Genomic DNA, 18,449 nt, shown 5'->3' with positions numbered 1-18,449 from the left:
CTATTATCTACATAGAATACCTAATGCTTCTTATTGGACTATGAATATCAAAAACAATGTTTAAAACCACATTTGTTTTGCGATTAAATAGTGATGATGGTGGTACCTATATACTAAAAATAGACTAAATACTGTTATATACCTTTAAAGGGTGAATTTTATTGATGTGTGCATTATGTCTCAAAACTGTTAAAATGAATCATACAGTAAAATCATTAGAATGTTTAATTATTTTTTAATTCGTTTTGAATTTAATTAAAACTACCATTTCTGTGGGATATGAGAATTATTTACTAAACAAATCTCTGAAATATAAAACATTAACATAAATCCAGATGCTTTAACTTGTGACTATTCTGATATCTCCCTTCAAGTTTGCTTCTATTTTATTGTTGTTCATCTCCAGGTTCAGATTCTGCATTACCCTGGAGAGCATACTGTCATCTTTTTTATCCCCTGAAGCTGCCCCTTTGTTGAGGGCTGCTTCTGCTACAATAAAAAATTGTTCAGTTGGTTGAAGAATGCTTACACCATAGCCATTGTTGTTGTAAATATGATTATTAGTCATCTTCAGTTTTGGTGCTGGAAGAACCTGTTAAAATATTCAAGGAAATTAGTTTTTCAATAATTTCTATAAAAATAAAATATGAACTCTAGAATTTATTCTTAGGTTTACATGTTTCTTTAGAACAACTGAATCTGTTTTGAGCAAGTGATATTTTCCTCACACTGATTACTGTAACAACCAAGGAAATCTCTAGTGTTGAAATATTAAATGAAGTTTTCAATTTATTTTATACAATATCTCATGAAGTTTTTAATATAACATAAATATGAAAATAATTTCAGATATTGAAAATAATAAATTTTGAAATAATATAAAAGTAATTTCAAATTATTATATGTAACCTAGAATTCTAGAGAAAAACTTCATTAACTACATAAGTCTAGAGAGGGACCTAGAAAGGTAGAGCTAATAGAATTAAAAAGGAATGGGAAGGCATTTCACTTACAAATTATTGCTATTTTAATTGGCTAGCTTAAAATATTTTACAAACTTTGAAGGTAAGACAAATATTTCTTAATATATTTGTTAATTTTTTATTTGCTTTACTTTCCAAAACGTACTACAGATCTGCCCAATGAAAAATCTAAAACATTTTTATAAAAGCAAAACTATCCACTTTATCAAAGTTATCTAAGAATTTAAGTTGAATCTATTAGAGACAACTTGTTTTATATCAGCCATCATTTAAACCATATTTTAATTATCTCTACTATTCTTTTCCAAATAAATAACATTTAGACTAAACTTTGTCTATAAGTAATATTTTAGTATTTTTATGATATTTATAATTCTTATAACAACTATATTAAGAAATATGAGAATACCTTCATATTAACTCCACCTAAGGTGCTTTTTGAATTGTCACTGGTTCTGAGGTTATTACAGTGATGAATTTCATTCCTTTCTAAAATGGCTATGCTCCCAGGATACAGTTCAACACCAGCACCCTGTAAATTAAAAGCAAATAAAACAATCTCAAAACACACATGCACCTCTCCAAAATTTTCTTTAGATTAAAAAACTGTAATTCTTTTTTTAGCACTCTCAACACACTAAGTTACACAAAAATATGATAATTCGTGTAATGATTTATTGTAGAGAGAATGTTTAAAAACTTTGAAAACTAGTATTATCTGTGTTAGAAGATGATTGGGCCTTGGGGCGCCTGGGTGGCACAGCGGTTAAGCATCTGCCTTCGGCTCAGGGCGTGATCCCGGCGTTATGGGATCGAGCCCCACATCAGGCTCTTCTGCTATGAGCCTGCTTCTTCCTCTCCCACTCCCCCTGCTTGTGTTCCCTCTCTCTCTGGCTGTCTCTCTCTCTCTGTCAAATAAATAAATAAAATCTTAAAAAAAAAAAAAAAAAGATGATTGGGCCTAGAAGGAGAGTTGAAGTCACAGAGTCTCATTGAGTCACATTGCTCTCCCACCCAAATGAAATCTCTAGAAGGGAGCCAAAAATCTATTTAAACAATTCTTTCCATAGTTATAAAAATTTATTTATATATATTCTAAGTCCCTCAGTGCTGCTAATGTCTACTTCCTCAGTTTAGTGGAAATTAAGTCATTCTATTTTTAAAATCTCCTTTATTTAATCTTTCTTTTCATTCCATTTTCCAGTATTTTAATGCTCTTTGTGATTGTTATCTGAAGACTCAAACTCATTTCTTTTTAAGTAAACGTTAACTGACTCATGATCTCTTTTGTAGCCACCAATTCCTAGATTAAAAAAAAATCACATTAAAAGCCTGTAATTCTTTACTTTGGACTTAACTTAGTTCATTTTTCCTACGTGTGCTATGACGCTCTGTACTTGTCCTCATTTTATCAGTTTCTAAGCTTGATTATAACTCAATTCAAAGATGAATTAATTGTTATTCTTTGCACATTAAGATCACTCAGGGTTATCTATTGTCATATAAAGCTGTTTCTATAAAATGAAATACCTGGGCACCAGTTATTTCACTGTCTGTAATTGTCAAAGCAGCCCCTGTAAGAACACACACTCCTGTTCCTTCACATTTTAATATACAGTTTTCTAGAGTCATGTGACCAGACTCCACCACCACAATACCATCAACTGTCCCTTGTTGTATCAAAGATAGATGCATTAGCTTCACATTATCAGCTTTAGACACCACGAAACTGTCATGAGAAGGTTCAGAAGTAATCATAATTTCCTCTCTCTTTCCAACTCCTAATTCATAGAGACAAGAATGTAATTAAATCAGTAATCACAAAGTTTAAAGTCCTTTAGTCATTCAATAATACTGTTTTTATATTTTTAATAAGTAATATATGTAATTAGATACTTAACTATAATGTAATCTTTTGTCCATATTTTGATGCCATGATGGGAGAATCTTGGTTTATGGTCATTATAAATGTACCTATGAATTTATTCAACATACTCATTCCATAATATATTTTCCTAAATTTCCTATTACATAATCAGCAGTCATTTACAAAATGTCTAAGGTATAAAAACTATCTTATCATAACCTGGTTTCAAAACCATAATAAATTACCATAACTAAAAAAGACTGTCAGAGACTTGTTAATTAGGTTATAAGATTAATATATCCACAATTTTGATCTGGTCAAAGCAATCATCTAAATTTAACATCAATCCAAAAATGAGGGGTTGTATCTTCAAGAATGCTAAAAAATTTGAAAATGACAAATACATTCCTAATTACCTATGCAGTTCAGCAAAATACTACTGGTTACAGTCATCAAGATCTAGTGAATTTTTGCTCAATTTTTGAATTGATAGGCAAAGCCTAAGTCACCTGGTTCTTTTCTTTTGGCCAGACAGTGGGAATATCCTTCAATGTCAAAGGGCAGATTTAAAATTACTGAATAGGTTGAGAATCTGAAAGAAATTTAGTAAACTCTTCTATTTTAGCAAGTTTGCATGTGAATTAACCTGAGAAAATGCTGAATATATTTTAATATAGCCTTACATTTGGGTCTTCCTACTAAAGTGATAAGAAATGCAATAGAGGTAGAAAAAGTTTGGGTAAAAACATTACAAACAGGTTTTTTGGTGTTTTTATTGTTTTGATCTTTTTAGAATCTGCTTGTAGTGCTACATTATCATGGGGAAGAAGTGGTCTCATTGATTTGCTTTGGTATGTTATGTCCAAATGAGGTCACCTGTACAGATAATATACTCATGAACAGGTGAGTCTTAATTGTATAAGGCACATAAGGGATTTTTGTGTTAGGTAAATCATGTTTATAATATAATAATACCATTTTTCCAGTATACGTTGCTATAAAAAGATTGCAAAGGATGCCCTGCTAACCCTTTATAATGATGTCATCAGTCAATAAAGCAAGATTTACAGCTTGATATTCTCCTGGAAAAATAACTACTGTATCTCCACTATAACAACTATCCAAAGCCAAATCCAAATCGTCATGCTGTTGGAGAAGTGTGTCTGAAGATAAGTCCTTTACCTGAAAAGAATAAATAAAACAGTACACTTTTAACAATGAAATAAACTGAAATAGGTCATTTTAATCAGTTAGCTTATAAGTAAGATGTGCTTTTCTCAAAGACTTACCTTGTATATTACACTGTAATATGCTGTAAATACTATGTCTTTATGTTCATTAAATGTTCCAAATATCAGCACATCAACTAAGGGAATGCTGAAATGGGATTTTCTTTGCAATCGCTAACAATTTTACAGCTATGAAAGACTGTGTGCCAGAAGACAGAATTTGAACTTAGCATATTATCTCTCAAGCCTCACAACAGCTCTTTGAGGGGAAGTAATGTTATCCCTTATCAGGTGAAGGACATTGAAACTCGGTGAGATGAAATGATTTGCTCAAGGATGCAGAGTTGGTGAGTGGTTAAGCTTTAGATCCAGGGTTTTATGACACCAGATCTCTTTCCAGTCTAATACTTTATTTTAATTCAAACTAATCCTATAATTTTAGTAAATCAATAAAACTTTATATATTAAATATTCTTGAACTAAAAATAAAAGATACCAGGAATCTGCACAGAGAGTAGGAAAGGGAAGAGAACTTCACTATTAGTACCATCAAGAGTGGGGAGCTTTCAAAATAAAATTTGAAAACTAAAAATATATTCTGAAAAAAATGCTTACTATTTTATTGCAATAGAAATGGCATTGTCATTCATGTCTTTTTTCTTGTAAAACTGGTTATAAAAATGTAAAAAATGATAAAGTGAAATTTTAACCTTAATAAAATGTATTTATATAGAGATTTCCTTTTAGTCTTTTTCCATGCATATATTCATTATCCATAATGCCAATGTATCATACCATACATATACGTGGCTTTGAATCCTGACTTTTTTTTTTTTAAGATTATTTATTTTAGAGCTAGAGCATGAGTGGGAGGGGCAGAAAGTGAGGGAGAGAGAACCTCAAGCAGACTCCAGGCTGAACAACCCTGAGATCATGACCTGAGCCGAAACCAAGAGTCAGATGCTTAACCGACTGTACCACCCAGGCACCCCTGAATCCTGACTTATCATTACATCATATTTTACCATGTCTTTAAATATTTTTTCAAAGCCTAATTTTTTAAAATATTTTTTTATTATGTTAGTCACCATACAGTACCTCCCTAGTTTTTGGTGTAAAGTTCCACGATTCATTATTTGCATATAACACAGTGCACCATGCAATACGTGCCCCCCTTAATACCCATCACCAGCCTATCCCATTCCCCCATCCCCCTCCTCTCTGAAGCCCTCAGTTTGTTTCCCAGAGTCCATAGTCTCTCATGGTTCATTCCCCCTTCTGTTTACCCCCCTTTCTTCTTCCCTTTCTTCTCCTACCGATCTTCCTACTTCTTATGTTCCATAAATGAGTGAAACCATATGATAATTGTCTTTCTCTGTCAAAGCCTAATTTTTAATGATTACATAATAACGCATCATATATATACAAGGAATTGGCAATAAGATTAATGGCTGATTTCTTAACAGAACCCATGGAAGTCAGAAAACAGTGGGATAACATATTTAAGGGGGGTGGGTACTGTCAACCAAAATTCTATAGCTAGCAAAACTATCCTTCAATAACTTCTCAAACATATGAAGCAGCAAGACTGTGGATCTGGTTTAAAATGGTGTCTCCGGGGTGCCTGGGTGGCACAGCGGTTAAGCATCTGCCTTCGGCTCAGGGTGTGATCCCAGTGTTATGGAATCGAGCCCCACATCAGGCTCCTCTGCTGTGAGCCTGCTTCTTCCTCTCCCACTCCCCCTGCTTGTGTTCCCTCTCTCGCTGGCTATCTCTGTCGAATAAATAAATAAAATCTCTAAATAAATAAATAAATAAAATGGTGTCTCCCTCAAATGCAGTCTTTCTCATATTTGTCTCCTGTTGTTCCCATAGCTACTGTTAGCATAGTGCATAGCAATAAAGTTTGTACTCAGTAAATAGTTGCTGACATTTATTTATTTATATGCTAATCACTGAAGTGAATGTAATGGGAGAAATACGGCATTAATGTCAGACAAGAACTCTACCCTCAAAGAGCTTCTTTTCTAATTACACAGAACTTAAATGAACAAATAGGGATAAAGTGTATTTCTTACCATGTCAGTAGTCATCACTTTTGCCACAATATGTGTTATAGTCTTTCCAAAATCTCTTTTTCCCTTCCTGCGCCTCAGTATTCTTGGAAAGAAAGGTCCATGAACTCTAGGGTTGAAAACATTTGTTACAATTATATTGACGTGAAAAAGACTCAAGTTATACTTACTTAGAAAATAAAACTTATCAAAGGATCTTTGAGAAGTAGGTTTCACTAATTTTAAGCTCTTTGAGAGCAATGAGCAACTTGAGAGCAATGGAATGTTTAAAATCTTTTAGATAACTGAGTGTTTACTTGAACTCTAAAATCTTTTCATTTTCATGGTTTGTACCTGGAAATCTGTATGTAACCCACTACAGTCATACCTGTCACCTCAGCTCTTCAATACAGCAGAAAATTTTCCTGATTGTACTTTCATAGTCTACTGAATTGTGGACTCACAACAAAGCAAAGGTGTAGTTATGTCTCTGATACTGAGGCATAAAAGTGTTTAGGGAAATGCCCAATTTTAGATGTGTTCAACTAACAGAGTGTTTTGTTTCAAAGGATACGGTTTCCATAGATACATTGGCTGTGGCCTCCCAACAGAACAATTCTAGCTTCTGAGTTGTATTTTTTTTAATTATTATTATTGTTTGCTCTTCAGCACTTCTAATTAATTGCACTTTCTCTTCTTTTTGATCTTCTTTACATTTCCTGTTTCCTATCTCTTAATCATGTATCATCAAAAGAAAGTTTGAGTATAATTTTTATCATTACTATCAGCTGAAGGGGACACTCCTTTATCAACAGATGTAGCTTTACTAATAATCTCCTTAAGTGTCATATTTTGGGTTCTCTGCAGCACTTTATTGCTTGATACTAATGGGATGCAGCTTTAGTACCAATATTTTTCAGCTTCAAAGGTTTCGCTCAACATTTCAAAAGTAAACCCATTCAGCATTTTTATACCTATTTAAGCAAGTGATTATGATCTTGAGAAAGAGAACTACTCACACATTTCTTCACCATATACCTGATCACTAGCTGCTCAAAGAGTACAGCATCCTACGTTCAGGAAATACAGTAGTTTATCATGCAATCCTAGTTTTAAAATCAAAAGTATATATCAGTGGTTTTTTTTAAATTGAATTTATTAAGGTATAATTTACATAAGAGACACTCATTTTAAGTAAACCATTCCATGAAGTTTCACAAATGTGTATACCCACTTTACTCAATCACAATAATCAAGATATAGAACATTCCCATCACACCGATAGGTTCCTTCATGCATCTTTGCAGTCAATCCTCCACACCTATTCCCAGGCAACCACTGATCTACTTTCTGTCATAGATTTCCCTTTCTTGGATTTTTTTTAAATGAAATTTTAAAGTGAAATAATACATGAGGTACTCTTTTGTGTCTAGCTTTTTTTTTTTTTTCATTCAGTCTGTTTTGAGATCCATCATGTTATTTTGTGTATCAGCATTTTATCTTGCTGAGCAGCATTTCATTATTGGATTTTCTATATACAAAATCATGTCATCTGCAAATAGAGATAATTTTATTACTTCTTCCTTTCCAATCTGGATGGCTTTTTTCTTGCCTATTGCTCTAGCCGGAACCTCTAGTACAATTTGACTGGAAGTGGTAAGAGTGGACATCCTTATCTTCTTCCTGATCTTAGTGGGGAAACATCTTCACCTTTAAGGAGAATTTAGTTAAAGGTTTTTCATAGATGGCCTTATATAGGCTGAGAAATATCCCTTCTATGCTAAGATTTTTGAAAATTTTTATCATGAAAGCATTGAATTTTCTCAAATTCTTGTCTATTGAGGTGTGGCTTTTGTTTTTTATTTATTAATATGATGTATTATATTGATTCATTTTCATGTGTTAAATCAACCTTAAAACCCTGGGATAAATCCCACTTAGTCATAGTGTCTGATTCTTTTAATATGTTGGTATACTCAGTTTGTTAGCATATTATTGAGGATATTTGTATCTATATTCATAAAGGATATTATTCTGTAGTTTTCTTGTGATGTTTTTGTAGTTTTGGTATCAGGGTAACAATAGTGGCCTCACTGAATGAGTTGGGTAAGTGTTCCCTTCTATTTTTTTGAAGTTTGTAAAGAATTGGTGTTAATCCTTCAAATATTTGGTAGAATTCATCAGTGAAGACATCTGGTCTTTGGCTTTTCTTTGTGGGTAGTTTTTAATTTGCTAATTTAATCTCCTTACTTGCTATAGGTCCACTCAGGTTTTCTGTTTTGGCTTGAGTCAGTTTGGGTAGATTTTATCTTTTCAGGAATGTGTCCACTTGATCTGGTGATCTGATTTTCTGGCATATAATTGTTTGGAGTATTCCTTAGTAATCCTTTTTTATTTATGTGCAGGTCTTTATGTGGATATAAGTTTTCAACTTAGTTGGGTAAATACCAACTAGGAGCACTACTGCTGGTTCATATGCTTAGACCACATTAAGCTTTTAAGAAACTGCCAAAATATCTTCCAAAGAAGCTGTGCTGTTTTGCATTCCAACCAACAATAAATGAGAGTTCTTGTTCCTCAACCATGCCAGCAATTGGTATTGTCAGGATTTTTTTGTTTGTTTCTGTTTTTGCTTTTGTTTTTTTTTTTTTTTTTTTTTGGATTTTAACCATTCTAATAGGTAAGTAATGGTATGTCATTATGTCATTCTTTTAATTTGCAATTCCCTAACTGTAATGATGTTGAGCATCTTTTTATAGACTTGGTTTTTTTTGTACCATCTGTATATTTTCTCTGGTGAAGTGTTTGTTCAGAATGTTTGTCCATTTTAATTGGGCTGTTTGTTACTTGGGATGAATTTTAAGAGATCTTTGTATATCTTAGATATAAGCCTTTTATCAGATATGTATTTTACAAATATTTTCTTCAAAGTTTTGGCTGGTCTTTAATTCTCTTAACAGCATCTTTCACAGAGCATAAGTTTTTACTTTTAATAAAGTCCAATTTCTCAATGTTTTTCTCTCACAGATCATACTATCAGTGTTTTATCTAAAAAATTCATTGCCAACCCAGGTTTTCTCATATGATTTATTCTAGAAGTCTTACAGTTCTATTTTACATTTAGGTCATTGGATCACTTTGAGTTAATTTTTGTGAAGTCGTAAGGTCTGTGTTTATGTTCATCTTTTTGCAATGGATATTCAATTACTCTATAGCACCATTTGGTAAAAATAATATTTTTTTCTCCATTGAATTTTCTTTGCTCCTTTGTCAAAGTTCAGTCCACTATATTTGTATGGATCTATTTCTGTACTCTTCTGTTCCACGGTCTATGTGTCTATTCACCAATACCATACTTTCTTGATTACTGTAGTTTTATAATAAGACTTAAAATTGGGTTAATATGAGTACTCTCACTTTATTCTTCTTCAGTACTGTGTAAGCTGTTGTAGGCTTTTTGCCTTTCCATATGAATTTTAGAAATAGTCAATACCTACAAAATAGCTTGCAAAATATTTTCACTAGGATTGCATAGAATCTACACATCAAGTTAGGAGGAACTGACATCTTAACAATATTGACAGATAATAGGTCTCCATTTATTTACATTGTCTCTGTCGTCATAGTTTTGTAGTTTTCCACATATAAATCCTATGCATATTTTGTTAGATTTATACCTAAATATTTGATTTTTTGGGCTCTATTATAAATGATATTTTTAAAATTTCAAATTGTTACTGGTATATAAGAAAGCAAGTGATTTTGGATATTAACCTTGCTATACTCATTTATTAGTTCCAGGGTTTTGTTGTTGTTGTTGATGATGAGGAGGAGGATAATGATGATAATGATGATTCTCTGAGATTTTCTATGTAGACAATTATGTCAGCTGCAAAGAGTTTTATTTCTTCCTTCCCAATCTGTATATCTTTTATTTCCATTTCTTATCCTATTGCACTATCTAGGACTTCCAGCATGATATTAAATAGAAGTGATGAGAGAAAATATCCTTGCCTTATTCCTTATATTAGGGGGAAAGCATCCAATTTCTCACCATTGGGTATTACGTTAGCTGTAGGTTTTTTGTAGATGTTCTTCTTCAATTTGAGGAATTCTCCTCTATCCCTTATTATTGCTTGATCTATCAATCATTGAAAAAGGGATGCTGAAGTCTCCCAACTATAATAGTGGATTTTTCTATTTGTCCTTGCATTTCTATCAGTTTTTGCATCACATATTTTGATATTCTGTTGGGTGCATACACATTAAAGATTGCTTTGTCTTCTTGGAGAACTGAACCCTCTATCATTATGCAATGCCCCTGTTTATTCCTGATAATTTAACTGGTTCTTCCCAAAGCCTGCTTTGTCTGAAATTAATATAGCTAATCCAACTTTTTAATGGTTGTGTTAGCATGTAGTATCTTTCTCTGACTCTTTCCTTTTAACATTTCTAAGCCTTTATATTTAAGGTTGATTTCTTATACATAACATACAGTTGGATCTTGTCTTTTATCTACTTTGACGATCTCTATCTTTTGATTTATATATTTAGACCATTTGCATTTAAAGTGATTACTGATGTCGGGACACCTCCCTCTCTGTTTTTATCTTATTTTATTTTTCCTTCCCTTCCCCTATGTTCATCTGTTTTGTTTCTTAAATTCCACATGAGTAAAATAATATATTTGTCTCTCTGACTTATTTCACCAAGGATTATACTCCCTAGCTTCATCCATGTTTTTGCAAATGAAAAGATTTTGTTCTTTTTGATCACTGAGTAATATTCCAGTGTGTGTGTGTGTGTGTGTGTGTGTGTGTGTGTGTATACACCACATCTTTTTTTTTTTTTATTAATAATGATTTTTTATTATATTATGTTAGTCACCATACAGTACATCCCCGGTTTTCGATGTAAGGCTCGATGATTCATTAGTTGCATACACCACATCTTTATCCATTCATTAGTCGATGGACATTTGGGCTCTTTCCATAATTTGGCTCTTGTTGATAGTGCTGCTATAAACATTGGGGTGCATGTGCCCCTTTGAATCTGTATTTTTGTATCCTTTGGATAATACCTAGTACTGCAATTGTTGGGCCTTTGGTAGCTCTATTTTTAACTTTTTGTGGCATCTCCACACTGTTCTCCAGAGTGGCTGCACCAGTTTGCATTCCCACCAATAATGCAAAAGGGTTCCCCTTTCTCTGCATCCTTGCCAACACCTGTTGTTTCCTGAGTTGTTAGTTTTAGAGCCCTTCTGACAGGGGTGAAGTGGTATCTCATTGTGGTTTTGATTTGTATTTCCCTGATGATGAGTGATGTTGAGCATCTTTTCATGTGTCTGTTAGCCATCTGGAAGTCTTCTTTGGAAAAATGTCTATTCGTGTCTTCTGCCCATTTCTTAATTGGATTGTTTTTTGGGTGTTGAGTTTGGTAAGTTCTTCTTTTTTTTTTAAGATTTATTTATTTATGGGGCGCCTGGGTGGTTCAGTAGTTAAGCGTCTGCCTTTGGCTCAGGTCATGATCCCAGGGTACTGGGATCGAGCCCCACATTGGGCTCTCTGCACAGCAGGGAGCCTGCTTCTCCCTCTCCCTCTGCCTCTCCCCCTGCTTGTGCTCTGTCTCAAATGAATAAATAAAATCTTTAAAACCTCTGCCTACTTGTGCTCTCTCCCTGTCAAATAAATAAATAAAATCTAAAAAAAAAAGATTTATTTATTTGTGGGGGCAGGGGCAGAAGGAGAGAATCCTTAAGCAGACTCCCAACTGATCATGGAGCCTGATCCAGGACTTGATCCAATGATCCATGAGATCATGACCTGAGCCAAAACCAAGAGTTGGATGCTCAACCAACTGAGCCACCCCGGTGCCCTTAGTTTGATAAGTTCTTTATAGATTTTGGATACTAATCCCTTATCCAATATGTCATTTGCAAATATCTTCTCCCATTCTGTCAGTTGCCTTTTAGTTTTGTTGCTTGTTTCCTTCCCTTTGCAGAAGTTTTTATCTTGATGAGGTCCCAACAGTTCATTTTTGCTTTTGTTTCCCTTGCCTCAGGAGCTATGTCTAGTAAGAAGTTGCTGCTGCGGAGTTCAAAGAGGTTGCTGCCTATTTTCTCCTCTAGGATTTTGATGCTTTCCTGTCTTATATTTAAGTCTTTCATTCATTTTGATTCATTTATTTTTGTGTATGGTGTAAGAAAGTGGTCCAGTTTCATTCTTCTGTATGTCACTGTCCAGTTTTCCCAGCACCATTTGTTGGAGAGACTGTCTTTTTTCCATTGGATATTCTTTCCTGCTTTGTTGAAGATTAGTTGGCCATACAGTTGTGGGTCCATTTCTGGGTTTTCTATTCTGTTCCACTGATCTGTGTGTCTGTTTTTGTGCCAGTACCACACTGTCTTGATGATCACAGCTTTATGATACAGCTTGAAGTCTGGAATCGTGATGCTTCCCAATTTGCTTTTTCTTTTTCAACATTACTTTGGCTATTTAGGGTCTTTGGTTCCATACAAATTTTAGAATTGTTTGTTCTAGCTCTGTGAAAAATCTGGTGTTATTTTGGTAGGGATTGCATTGAATGTGTAGATTGCTTCGGGGAGTATAGACATTTTTTTTAAATGATTTTTTTTATTTGAGAGAGAGTGTGTGACAGAGAGCACAAGCAGCGGGGACGGGTAGAGGGAGAGCGCAGATTCCCTGCTGAGCAGGCAGCGTGATGTGGGCCTCGATGCCAGGACCTTGGGATCATGACCTGAGCCGAAGGCAGACACTTAACCGACTGAGCCACCCAGGTGCCCCAGGAGTATATACATTTTAACAGTATTTGTTCTTCCAATCCATGAGCATGGAATGTCTTTCCATTTCTTTGTGTCTTCTTCAATTGCTTTCATAAGTGTTCTATCATTTTCAGTGTAGAGATCTTTCACCTCTTTGGTTAGGTTTACTCGTAGGTATCTTAGGGTGTTTGGTGCAATTGTAAATAGGATTGATTCCTTGATTTCTTTTTGCTGCTTCATTATTGGTGTATAAAAATGCAACAGATTTCTGTACGTTGATTTTATTTCCTGCAACTTTGCTGAATTCATGTATCAGTTCTAGCAATTTTTTGGTGGAGTCTTTTGGATTTTCTATATAGAGTATCATGTCATCTGCAAATAGTGAATGTTTTACATCTTCCTGCCAATTTGGATGCCTTTTATTTCTTTTTATTGTCTGATTGCTGAGGCTAAGACTTCCAGAACTCTGTTGAACAATAGTGGTGAGAGTGGACCTCCTGTTGTGTTCCTGACTTTGGGGGAAAAACTGAGAGTTTTGAGAATATGGACATTGAGGATATTAGCTATGGGTCTTTTGTACATGGCCTTTATAATGTTGAGGTATATTCCTTCTATCCCTACTTTCTTGAGGGTTTTTATCAAGAAAGGATGCTATATTTTGTCAAATGCTTTTTTTGCATCTATTGAGAGGATCATATGGTTCTTATCCTTTCTTTTACTAATGTGGTGTATCATATTGATTGATTTGCAGACTTTGAACCACCCCTGCAGCCCAGGAATAAATCCCACTTGATCATGGTGAATAATCCTTTTAATGTACTGTTGGATTTGATTAGCTAGTATCTTGTTGAGAATTTTTGCATCCATGTTCATTAGGGATATTGGTCTGTAATACTCCTTTTTAGTGGGGTGTTTGTCTGGTTTTGGGGTCAAGGTGATTCTGGCCTCATAGAATGAGTTTGGAAGTTTTCCTTCCATTTCTATTTTTTGGAACAGCTTCAGGAGAATAGGTATTAATTCTTCTTTAAATGTTTGGTAGAATTCTCCTGGGAAGCCATCCAGCCCTAGACTCTTGTTTTTTGGGAAATTTTTTATTTCTGATTCAATTTCTTTGCTGGTTATGAGTCTGTTCAAATTTTCTATTTCTTCCTGTTTCAGTTTTGGAATGTTTCCTATGTTTCTAGGAATTTATCCATTTCTTTCAGATTGCTCAATTTGTTGGCATATAATTGCTCATAATATTCTCTTATAATAGTTGGTATTTCTGTGGTGTTGGTTATGATCTCTCCTCTTTCATTCATGATTTTATTGAGTCTTTTTTCTTTTTGATAAGTCTAGCTAGGTGTTCATCAATTTTGTTAATTCTTTCAAAGAACTAAGTTCTAGCTTCATCGATCTCTTCTTCTGTTTTTTTAAAATTTCTATATCATTTATTTCTGCTCTAATCTTAATTATTTCCCCTCTGCTGTTTTTAGACTTGATTTGCTGTTTTTTTTTCCCAGCTCCTTAGGTATAAGGTTAGGTTGGTTAGGTATAACTTCTCTTGCTACTTGAGGAAGACCTATATTGCTATATACTTCCCTCTTATGGTCACCTTTGCTGTGTCCCAAAGGTTTTTGACTGTTGTGTTTTGTTTCATTTGCTTCCATGTCTTTTTTTATTTCTTCTTTAACTTCCTGGTTAATCCATTCATTCTTTAGTAGGATGATTTTTAACCTCCATGTATTTGTGGTCTTTCCAAATTTCTTCTTGTGGTTGACCTCAAGTTTCATAGCACTATGGTCTGAAAATATGCATGGTATGATCTCAATTCTTTTTTACTTGTTGAGGTCTGATTTGTGACCCAGTATGCAGTCTATTCTGGAGAATGTTCCATGTGCACTCAAAAAAGAATGTGTGTTCTACTGGTTTGGATGAAATGCTCTGAATATGTCTGTGAAGTCCATCTGGTCCAGAGTGTCATTCAAAGCCATGGTTTCCTTGTTGATCTTTAGATGATCTGACCATTGCTGTGAGTGGGGTGTTAAAGTCCTCTACTGTTATTGTATTATTATCAATGAGTTTCTTTAAGTTTATTGTTGATTGATTTATATATTTGGCTGCTCCCAAGTTGAGGGCATAGATATTTATAACTATTAGGTCTTCTTGTTGGATAGACCCCTTTATTATGATATAGAGACCTTTTTCATCTCTTATTACAGTCTTTTTAAAAAATTAGCTTATCTGATAGAAGTTATGGCTACTCCCTCTTTCTTTTGATGTCCATTAGCATGACAGATGGTTCTCCACCCACTCACTTTCAATCTGGAGGTGTCTTTGGGTCTAAAATGACTCTCTTGTAAGCAGCATATTGATGGGTCTTGGCTTTTTTTTTATCCATTCTGATACCCTATGTCTTTTGATTGCAGCATTGAGTCCATTTACATTCAGAGTAATTATAGATACATATGAATTTAGTGCCATTGTATTACCTGTAAAGTTGCTGTTCCTGTAGATTGTTTCTGTTCCTTTATAGTCTTTGTTGCTTTTGGTCACTCTTTCCTGCTCAGAGGGTCCCCTTTAATTTTTTTTTTTTTTCTGCAGAGCTGATTTAGTGTTCATGAACTCCTTTAGCTTTTGCTTATCTTGGAAACTCTTTCTCTCTTCCTCTGTTCTGAATGACAGCCTTTCTGGATAAAGTATTCTTGGCTGCATATTTTTCCCATTTAGCACCTTGAATATATCCTGCGACTTCTTTCTGGCCTGTCAAGTTTCTATGGACAGGTCTCCTGCTAACCTTATGTGTCTATGTAGGTTAAGGACCTTTTGGCCCTAGCTGCTTTCAAATTCCCTATCTTTGTATTTTGCAAGTGTCACTATGATATGTCTTGGTGTTGACCTGTTTTTGTTGATTTTGAGGGGAGTTCTCTGTGCCTTCTGGACTTGAATGCCTATTTCCTTCCACAGATTAGAGAAGTTCTCAGCTATAATTTGTTCAAATAAACCTTCTGCCTCTTTTTCTCTTCTTCTTCTGGGACTCCTATGTTACGGATATTATTGTGCTTTGTGGAATCACTGAGTTCCCTAAGTCTATAGTCGTAATCTAATAGTTTTCTTTTCCTTTTCCTTTCAGCTTCATTATTTTCTATAATTTTATCTTCTATATTACCTATTTGTTTCTCTGCTTCTTCCATCCTCATTATGATTGCATCAGTTGCCTTTGCATCTCAGTTAAAGCATTTTTTATTTTGGCCTGACTAGTTTTTGGGTCTTTTGTCTCTGCAGCCAGGGTTTCTCTGGTGTCTTCTGCGCTTCTTTCAAACCACACTAGTATTCTTATGACTGTTCTATTCTTGTTTAGGTATGTTGCTTATATCTGTTTTGAGCAAATCCCTAGCTGTGATTTCTTCTTGATCTTTCGTTTGGGGAGAATTCTTCCATCTTGTCATTATGTCTAGGTTTGTCTTTTGCGTGTTATGAAAGCTTGTTTTGTTTCTGCTCTTGAGAGTATACTATATTAAGAAGGGTTCATACACTGTTTAGGGCCTGGTGCTTCAGGAAGTGTTTCTGTGTATGCTGTGTGCTCTCTGCTGTTGTGTTTTGCCTGCTCTTTCCCACAGGTCAGTCCTCTACAGGGTTGCTCCTTGCTTGCAGTGGGGAGTGTTCAGACCTTTAACTAGGTGTGCTTGGGTTTGTTTGTTAAGGTAAGCCTGATAAACATTTAAAAAAAAATCTGATCCAAGAAAAGAGAAAAGGAACAAAAAAAAGCAAACAAAAAACTATAAGCCCAATTCTAAAGAATACAAAAGGAAAAAAGAAAAAGAAAAAAAAAAAAAGCTTGATCCAAAAAAAGGAAACAAATGAATAACAACAACAAAAAAAACTATAAGCCTGATACCAAAGGAAAAAGAAAATATAAGAAATTTTTAAAAATAATAATAAAGTAAGAAAGGTAAGGAAGGTAAGAAAGAAGAAAAGAAAAAAGAAAAGAAAGAAAAGACAAGACAAGACAGGCAGCTAGCCTGGTCCTATTTCCACCAGAACTGGGCTGACACTTTGGAGCACTCTATGATCAGCAGACCTGGTACATGCTGGGGGGTGTGGGGGGGTGTAGGTCTTCTGAGGGAGAGGCCCTCTGAGCTGGTTCACAGTCAGAACTGCCTTTGCAAAATGCCCCTGCTGGGTACAAGGGGGCAGGGTTTTGTGCAAGTGACTCAAGCCTCCACCGGAGGTGCTGTGTTTCCCTCTGAAGTCCAACCATGCTGGTGGGGGGGGTGGGGGTGGGGGTGGGAGGAATGGCATCACCCTGCCCTATTGTCCCCGGGGAGGGGAAGTCATGGCCACAGGTGTTCAGGAGGCCATCAGAGAAAAGCAAACAATCTCTTCTCCTATGTCCTAGGCTTTTGTCAGATCACTGCCTTCAACCTGTCTGTGCCCAGCTATCAGCACACCTGACACCCCAGTTCTCCTGTTTTATCTCTGTCGCATGGCTGGGATTCAAAACTCCAAATCTTAGAGGGCCCGGCAAGGGACGGACTGCTTCTTTCCCCTGGAGGGAAGCCTTGCAGTGCACTTGGCACAATTCTGTCCCAGAAAAGCTGTCGCATGACACATGCTCAGTGGCTGGAGTCTTGCAATATATATTTTAAATTAATCTTAGTCCACCTTCAAAAAACACTACGCTACTTCATATATAGTGCATGCACTTTTTAACAGAGTAGTTCCGTTTCTCCCCTCAGTATATTACCGTCACTTATTTTACCAATCTATACACCAATATCACCCAATACCATCATAACAACTATTAAACAGTATCTTTTCAATCTAGATAAAGAAAAATCAAAGATTTTAATTCACCTTTACTTATTCTTTCTCCAAAGCTCTTCTTCCTTCCTATACATAGATCTGAGTTTCTGATGTTTAACAATTTTCTTCTCTCTAAAGAACTTTTCATTTTTCTTACAAGGTGATATATTCCCTCAAGGTTTTGTGTTTTTTTTCCCCTTTTTGTCTCAAAGAGCTATTATCGTTTCACTTTTGAAAAATATTTTCACCAAATATATAGAATTCTAGGTTGGTAGTTCTTTCTTTAAAGCTATGAACATTTCACTCCTCTCATCTTGTTTACATTTCTTATAAGAAATCCATTGTACATCTTATTCTTGTTCACCTATAGATAAGGTGTTCCTTTCCCCCTCAGCTTCTTTATGTATAGTTTTCTTCAGTGTGAATATGATATGCCTATGTATAGATTTTTTGGTATTTATCCTGCTTGATGTTCTCTGAGCTTCCTAGATCTATGGTTGGGGGTCTACATTTAATTTTAGAAAATTCTCACCATTATTAATTCACATTTCTTCTGCTGCATTTGCTCTTTTTCTCTTCTGGTGTTCCAATTACACATATGCTGCACCCTTTGAAATGGTCCCACAGTTCTTAGATGTTTTGTTTTTTCACTTTTTTCTTTGCATTTCAGTTTGAAAAGATTCTGTTGACATACCTTCAAGCTCACTGATTCTTTCCTTAGTTTCATCCCATTTATTAGTAAACCCATCA

At 34.8% G+C, this 18,449-nt stretch overlaps 1 protein-coding gene across 1 annotated transcript in view; it reads right to left on the bottom strand.

The window, feature by feature from the left end:
* Positions 1-290: 290 nt before the first annotated feature.
* The window catches only part of SHCBP1L (SHC binding and spindle associated 1 like), a 34,885-nt gene continuing 16,726 nt past the window's right edge, over positions 291-18,449 (bottom strand). Inside the window, exons 6-10 of the mRNA XM_026509196.4 lie at positions 6,158-6,263; positions 3,879-4,032; positions 2,514-2,764; positions 1,393-1,515; positions 291-592 (exon numbers count right to left, since the gene is read on the bottom strand). Of these exons, the coding sequence (XP_026364981.1) occupies positions 341-592; positions 1,393-1,515; positions 2,514-2,764; positions 3,879-4,032; positions 6,158-6,263 (886 nt within the window). The 3' untranslated portion in view covers positions 291-340. The remainder of the gene's footprint in view (positions 593-1,392; positions 1,516-2,513; positions 2,765-3,878; positions 4,033-6,157; positions 6,264-18,449) is intronic.

This window comes from Ursus arctos, unplaced genomic scaffold (assembly GCF_023065955.2).
Source record: "Ursus arctos isolate Adak ecotype North America unplaced genomic scaffold, UrsArc2.0 scaffold_2, whole genome shotgun sequence".
Taxonomy (NCBI): domain Eukaryota; kingdom Metazoa; phylum Chordata; class Mammalia; order Carnivora; family Ursidae; genus Ursus; species Ursus arctos.
This window is presented reverse-complemented; position numbering and strand designations above follow the sequence as displayed.